The 8,226-nt window shown below is 38.3% G+C and overlaps 1 protein-coding gene across 3 annotated transcripts in view; it reads right to left on the reverse strand.

Annotated features, from left to right (window-relative positions):
• SH3KBP1 (SH3 domain containing kinase binding protein 1) overlaps positions 1–8,226 on the reverse strand; it is a 217,383-nt gene that overhangs the window by 76,188 nt on the left and 132,969 nt on the right. For all 3 annotated transcript variants that reach the window (XM_042866909.1, XM_042866910.1, XM_042866913.1), the window contains one exon: positions 2,374–2,570. In XM_042866909.1, the coding sequence (XP_042722843.1) occupies positions 2,374–2,570 (197 nt within the window). The remainder of the gene's footprint in view (positions 1–2,373; positions 2,571–8,226) is intronic.

The raw sequence follows: 8,226 nt of genomic DNA on the forward strand, positions 1-8,226 counted from the left end.
ACTATAACAATGGAGTCCAGAGTTTAAGGGGCACGTAATTTATTTCAATTAGTTCACATTTACTATTACTATCACATAGGTCGTAGTGCAGACACAAGAAATAACTCACGTGGCATAATAAACAGAGCCTTATCATTTGAAAGTTCCATTCTGCCTGTATTCTGACTTGAGAGAATTAGATGTTGAGCAACACCTGAATTCTGTCTACAGTCACCTTACAAGTGAATATTTCTGTTGCATACCAATAACAAATACCATTAGCATGTAAATTCTAAGTGTATTTATTTTAGGAGATTGTCTGCAAATTTCCTTTACATGGCTACAAGAAGGAAATTAAGAACTTAAAATTCACGTCAAGCGTTATTAAAATAGAATGCTACAGAAAATAAAAATATTAAAATATGTAGCTGCAGAACTTTTTGTCCTGAGTCCAGAGAAAAGGATTAAGTACAGCCAAGTATGTAGTAATGTGAAGTCCATCTGCTTTCAAGCGCATTGTATACAAAAAGGAATTTTTCCTATATGGGGCTTGTATGAACAAGATCTCAGACAGCCATCTAATTATGAAAACAAACATATCCCAAAAAGAGGTAAAAAAATTAAAAAAGAAATCTGTTACTGAGTTTGTGTGTGTTCTCCTGAAAAACTATTTCAGCATCCTCACAAAACTCTCATAAAGCCCATTCTCACTTTAACCACTGGAGATTACCAGGGTCACAAATAAACACACTGAAAAAAGACGCATCAATGGCTCCATGCAGAGCTGACCTCACTGCCTCTCTACCTCTATCCCTGAATCTGGCAGGAGAATGCTCCTTAGCTAGCACTCTATGAGCACTGCCAGGCCTGGCCTACTGCTATCTTGTGTCCCAGGTAGACTTCTTTGATAAGGTGCCTTTTAAACATAGCTCAGCTGCTTCTGCTTCTTCGCATTAGCTAGCCCTGTGCAAGAGTTAGTAAGTCCACCTAGAAATACAAAGTAGAGAACTGCCAGTCTCTGAAGAAGTCAGCAATGGAAATACAATCTAGGCTTTTCCCTTAGATTATCCAGGCTCTTCACTATATAGAATCCAAATTGCAGTCTACTGTAAAATGTTTAGCAGTTATCTTGTAGCATAACTAACTTCAGAAGTTTCAACCATGCTTCTGCTTGACCTCTCTTTCTGCTATACCACTATAACTTAGAAGGTAAGGGGGGATAGGAGCTGGACCACAAACTAGGTTACCTACGTTATCTAGGTTAAAACCCAGAAGCTTTGAGAGCTAAAAGATGTAATTCCTGAAGCATCTGGTTCTACAGGCAAATGAACAAGCACAGGGCAGAATCTGAGAGGCTGCAGCATGAGGGAACAACAGCACCTGCCTAGGAGTTTCTTAAAATCATCGTACCTCCTAACAAAATTCATCATGTAATTATGCCCATAGCAGAATTCCAGGCTGTCCAAAACTCTCAACACTTCTCAGGATATTAATACCTTTATGTCAATCCAGTTGTTCACTTCAAGAAAGGATTTGCTAAGTGTTTTTTTTTTGTTGTTTGTATTGTTACTTCATTAGGCAAGAATGTGCTTCTCTTGCTTTATTTCCCTAATGAACGCACTTTGAAATGATAAATGCATTTACTCTGAAAAAGAACAACAACACCTTCCCTAATTATTAGAAACATCTCATTTTTATTTCTAGCCTCTATTTCTGGTTTATGCAGTGATAGTTTTTGAGGCTAGAGAACAAAGAATGCTCTCTGTAAAGATGGCCTGTTTCAATCTGTCAGTAAATGAAAACCAGTGTTAATCTCAGGACTTCCTTTTTATGGCACATAGAATAAACCTTAAAAAATACATTATCCCTTTTATTATCTCCTTTAGATGATGATTGGGAGATTTTAAAAACACCTTTTAAATTAACAAACCGGTTCTAAATTGAGGTATTTAGCTATTCTCCAAAATATCCTTTTTAGAAAGCCAATGACAGAATGACTGTATTTCCTGTTTAGTTTATGTAACAACTGGCAATTATTTTTTATTACAATGAAGTAATTGCAAATCTGAAAAACCACAAGCCTCTCCAATCCTCTTGTCTAAACTTACATATATATATATATATATATATATTTTTTTTTTTTTTAAAGCACTCTGATTAGACAGAAAAACAATCAGAGGAATAAATCTTTAAGCCAAGTTAACTTCTCGCAGGCGGTTAACATCACTGGAACTCACCTTCTGGTGTAGGGCAAAAGAAGAAGAACAGAAAGTAGTCCACAGAAAGATTAAGGAGTGATGATCACAGAGTTCTTGCCCATGACAGAACTTTGAATTTAAGGATGGTAGGTTCTTTAAACCAACACCAAAGAGAGAATTAAGTAATGATGCGTACCTTATCTACTGGGAGATAGTCGTTTTCAACTTCTATTGACCTTGGCCGTAGCTTTATAGGTTTATCTTTGAAGATATCTCCAAAGCCAACACCCTTGACCTTTTTGGGTTGGATTGTTGTGCCTCCATTGGCTCCTTCTGATTTTGTGCTGCCAGAGTCACCACCATCACTCTCAGAGCCTGTAGTATCTTTCAGACCTAAAAGGGATAAAAGATTGAATATTAGGTGCAAAGATGTCTGTTTTCAAAAGAGATTGTGACCAGGGCCCTCCCACTAAGCTCTAGAGGAAAACAAACAATGAGAACCAGAGTAGAGAAGTTCTTTGTGCCATGCGCTCGTTTTGGAGTTTTAAAAAGCACTTCAGTTTGTTTGTCACATTGGTGTACTAGTTAGAGCTTGTACCAATTCACAAAACATGCACACTTCAGCATCAGAATTTCATTCGTGAAGGCAGTCATTCCTAGAATATCAAGGTAATCCTTCTTCCTTATACACAGATTATTTGCAAGATAATTCAATAAATGAAAGAGTTAAAATCAGTTCTAGAGCAGCTATTTTATAAAGCCACTTAACACCAACAGTCAGTCAGACCAGGAGTACTGTACCTTAAATCTGCATGACTCATATCAAGCCAATTATGCAACTGGTATCTAAAGTTACATTACCTAACAGGGAAATATAAAGCTAAAAGCTGTTTAAACAAATTTGCAATCAAATAAGCTGCATAATATGTTCCCTGCTGAGCATTAAATCTTTCTGCAGCACAGACAGCCTCATAAGAAAAGCACTCATGCACACAATCCTCTAGGAATATAATAAATCAAAACTGGCATACTGATTTGCATTACTTCTCCCAGTGAATAGGAAAATTTATCTGTGCTTATCTGAAAATTTCCGCTGTTTGAATAGCAGAGGCCATAGATCCCATATGGTGACGTCTCAGTCCTTTACAGGATGGTGCAGAGTCACGTCAAGCAGTAACTGGCAGCAGAAGTAACCCACTGAAGTTTCCTCCAATTGAAACACTCCCCAGAATCACTTAAACCTTCCTTCCTCCACTGCAGATTGACTTAAGTTTCCAGGAAAAACACAGCAGTTTATGCTACTAAATTGCTAATTCTACGCAGTAATAATGATTATAATAATAACGTGGGGCTTGGCTCACAGCTTTTGGTTTCATTGGTCTCTGTGCAAGAACTTTCTGTCTTTCTGGTGAGCAGTAACTTACTTCCAGGAAGACTTGTATTCCTGGCAGTTCACTATTAAGAAAGATAACTAGCCAGTAAAACACATTCTTCTTCTAGGTCTACTTTATGCTACTCTGATGAAGCACAGAATCCTTAACAAATCCTGAGGCCTAAAGGCACAAATTCACAATCAAGGAAGCAAGGAGCTCACATGTTAAGATTGGTTTAAACAGCATCGTGCTGCAAGGAGAAGAATTCAAGAACTGTGTTGTGTTAGGACAGGAATTTTAGCAAGAATGCTAAGCAGAAAAAATTATCATATACTGCTCTGTTCTGAGGTTTTCTATACCCAAAACATGAATGCAGAATCAGAGGAAGTTTGCATTTAGAAACAAACAAAAAGGCTGAAGATGCTTTGGCTCTCTGGCCTCTTGCAGAGCTGTTGTATTTACCTGTTGAATATATACACATATATAATGTTTGATTTGTACTGTACAAGTTATTTGTTCCATAAACTGTCCAGGATTGGAATTAAAAGAATTCTTAATAATGGTAATAATAATACAGCTCTCTTTTTAAAAATGTGCTGGAGTTTCAATTTCTTTGCTTGGACTTTTTAATCTTTCCACGACAGGCCTGGGCAAACACTTCAAAGCTGATTTCACAGTTTTATCATTGAAGTTAAACAGCCATCAGTAAGTAAATGCCATCAGTAAGGTAAATTCTGTCGAATTCTCTCTTCCAGGCTCGTGAAGGTAACAATAAAAAAAAAAGCAAAAGGAAACAAACGTGCACTGCAATCCAGCTCTGCACTGTGGTGGCCGTAGTGATGGGGTCCTAACTGTAACAGAGCCATTCCACCACATTCTGAGCAGAAATGCTCGGAAGTGCAGGGTTACACTAATTAAGCTTGATAGATACAAATTTCTTCAGGCAACATGGCAAAGTCACCAGCTTTTTTTTTTTTATTTCTGACCCTTGTTGCCACTTGGGCAGTAACAGAAGCAGGAAAATGATTAATATTTCTGAGAGTAACCCCTTCAAACACAAAATTCACAGTGATCATCCTCTATCTGCTGAACAAAAGATCATCTTCAATCTTGGACAGGAAAATTATCCTCTGCCAAAGGTTCCCTCTTTCATCCTTGCCAGAGTCTCCCAACTAAAAAAAATGTGAAACTCTTCAGTGAACCAAAATAGCAGTGCAGAGACCTCCTTCCACAAGTAACTGGGTTTTATCTGATAGGACATACAACCTCTCAGTCGCTCCCTGAATGGAAAACATTTCTTCAAAATAAATTATTGAAAATATGTTTTCTGCATCGCTAATTTTGGGAGAAGACATAAACCCAGACCCAGACCTTGGCCAGCAGATGGAAATAAAATATTGAAGTAATTATGGGAGTTACTCAACAGGTGTCATATGGACTTTCAGTTCTTTGAAGCCTGCATGAAAGAGAAATCAGAAACCTCAAGGGACTCAGACAAAATTAGGCTTTTGTTTATGGGCCAGCATTTGGTTTTCATTACGGTGTCTTCTGTTAGCATTCTTCTGTGATAACACGCCTTGTATCAGGAACCTCACCTCAGGCTTACAGCAGACTTTCTTAGCATCACTCATCTGTAATAATAACTGATGATAATCCTTGAGTCATTTCATTCTCAATGAGCTTTGCCACCACTCACAGTCCAGGCAATAAAAGTTACACAGGAGATAATACATATTCTTAGGAGGACAGAATGGACTTGAAGTGGTATCTGTTCAACCTGTATTTGAGTGGTCAGATACAGAGACACCCTTCTTCAAAGTTATAATAATACTTCTTCATTAACTGGGACAATGACACCATTTATTACTTTTTGATTCACTCAAATAAAGGAGTCGCATGGACTTTAAACAAATAAATGAATAAGTAAATGAAGAATAATGGCCCTGGCTTTTCCAAGAACTTGTCTATTCTTGTTCTTATCACTTTGTGGCTGAGGGAAAGAAGAAGAGGTGTCAGCAAAGAAGGGTTATACACAGTAAAAATTGAGAATATATTAGATAAAATGCAAACCTCCATAGTAGCATGAAGAAACAATGCAGGAAATAGTCTAACATGCTCTTTCTCTTAAAGACATGCTGAGGGAATCCTCTCTTTATCTTAATTCCTCTCAAGGTTCCTGAGATAGGTTACCCCATTCTTCCAATTTGGATTGAGAAGCAAAATTAAAGTCAAGGCTTTTCTTGCCTTCTAAAGGCTATTTGTTTTTACTCCACAACGCAGATCCCTTCTAGTCTCTTAAAATAATAATAATAATTTTAAAAAAGGGATTCAAGAGACTGTAAGACTGTCTCTCCTCTGCGACTGGTAGAAGCGGCTACTCAGATCATTTCCTCTATAACCCTACTAGACTTTTCCTACTCTAAGCAAGCTACATTAACAAAAGTAGCCACAGGCCTGACTAAGCATCAAATTTTCTAGACAGCTGTCAACTCTCTGTCAGCATTTGGATGGCTGAAAAGCTAAGAATATAATAGCAATGCGGTGTTAGTATACTAACATTCTTGCCATCCCCCCAGTTCTAATAGCATGAAACTTTTCCAGATCTTCGTAGTTTCTCGGGAGGCAAGTAAGTCTTTTTCGGGTGTCATTTCCCATTTCTGTCTCTATAAACAAAGATGCTCCAATCTATCGTTGTCTAAACAACGTAGCACTGCAGTGCAGAACTCACATCTCAGCGAGCTCCTCAAAACCTGAACGAGGGTCACATCACCAAGTTAAAATTCCCGGGAGTCAGCTGTTCTCAACTTTTGGCTGGTACTAGACAAGGGTCTCCTGGTATAAAGCTATTTAAAAACATCCAGAGATCTGAGATTCTCTGTTGCGTCGTGCTTCTCACAAATGTGAGATAATTTAATATTCATGAAGATTAAATTCTCACAACACTGTCTGAAAGCATTTCACACTTCACACACATTTTTCCTCTATGGGCATATAAGAAATATTAGCTTTCTCAAGACATTTCAAACATACCACACTGCTGCTACGCCAGTTACAGGCCCTTCGAGAGCAGCATTCTGAAATGTACCAAAACAGAGTAGCTCAAACAGGGATTAAAAAGCGACCACAACATCAGGCTTAATTCACCAACGTCCACAGAGCTGCGCTGGCATCAAACCAAGATTCTAAATCAGAAAGAGATTTGGGGATGATAAAGGGCTGTGTAAACTAAAGCTGTTAAAACCAAAATAAACAGCTGCGATAAAATTAACTCCATTCAAAGCAGGAAAAGGATTGTTTTAAAATGACTTAAAAAGGCAGGAAAAAATGCAATACATTGTGAGTTTTACAGAGCTTTCTATTTTAAGGTATTATTTATGAGTTTAATTTTTGTTCTGTTTTCTGGACTGTTCTGTCTACAGACATCCTATGGCACTGGGGAAAAGAAGACTGTGCCAAGTGTGAGCCAATGATGCTTTGGCTCTCTGAGCTCTTCTTAGACCAGCTCTGTTAAGCCGCGTAAAGGTCAGCTGTTCACAGACACACACCTGAGACTACGCAAAGAATCTCCTGATTTGGTCTGGCAGTCAGAAAGAAACACTGCCAACTGTGTTTAATACAGTAAAGAAGTGTGTAAATGAAACTTATTGGGTTTTCTGCCTTTTATGGAAGGGAAGGAAGGCAAGGGGAAATGTGTTCTTTCCTTCTATTTAGAGAATGGCGGTGTGGAGCTACTGAGTGACCAATCTGAATGATCAAGAAGATGAAGCTATACATGGCAACCACAGCAAATGAGACAGGAAGCATCTTTCTTCCCTTTCTTCACACAGAAGCAAAGGGAGACCACACAAATACAGCCTATCAGGCGTTTCTCTTCAGCTTGCTGTCCATAAAAGTCCTGTATTTTGTTGAAACTGTCTCTAACAACATTACGTAGTGTCAGTTAAGAAAAGCAAAAACAGAAAAGGAAATGTGATTTTAAAAACGACCACAGAATAAAGCTGTGATACTCCTCCGTAATTACAGGTTAATAAACTCCATATTGCTAAATAAAAATTTTTGCTTCATAACCAAGTGTGATTTTAACATAGGTCACACCAAAAGTAATGCCTCCTATTTATTTCCATGGAAACAACAACAAACAGCACAATAACAATATTTGATAGAGCAAATTCTCAGCTCCAAAACACTACTTTCCAATACAGTCATCACTGTTAGCCATGTATTTTCATCAGCAATGAACAAGAGACTGCATGCTGCACTCAATCTGCACCAGTAAAGATGACCCACTGATGCTGTCACCACTGATGAAATAAATGTACCACCCACCTCTCATTGTGTTCACATCCACTGCTGGTCTCTATAAATGTTCAGCATGCATTGATGAATGTCAATGGGTACAATTTTTTTCTGCATGGAGAAACTCAGTTCTACAGTTTTGCTTCATCCACACTTCCATGTCAGACACCATTGTGTCTACTGTCACAAAGCAACAAAACATAGACATAGACCTGTTGGATCTCATCCTGGGGAAGGCCACAAAAAAAAATCCAAGGGATGGAACTCTCTCCTACAAGGACAGGCTGAGAGAGCTGGGGCTGTTCAGCCTGGAGAAGTGAAGGCTCACAGGTGACCTGATAGCAGCCTTTCAGTATGTAAAGAGGAGCTACAGGAAAGAA

This window comes from Lagopus leucura, unplaced genomic scaffold, assembly GCF_019238085.1.
Source record: "Lagopus leucura isolate 7727_CA_CO unplaced genomic scaffold, USGS_WTPT01 Super-Scaffold_100001, whole genome shotgun sequence".
Classification (NCBI taxonomy): domain Eukaryota; kingdom Metazoa; phylum Chordata; class Aves; order Galliformes; family Phasianidae; genus Lagopus; species Lagopus leucura.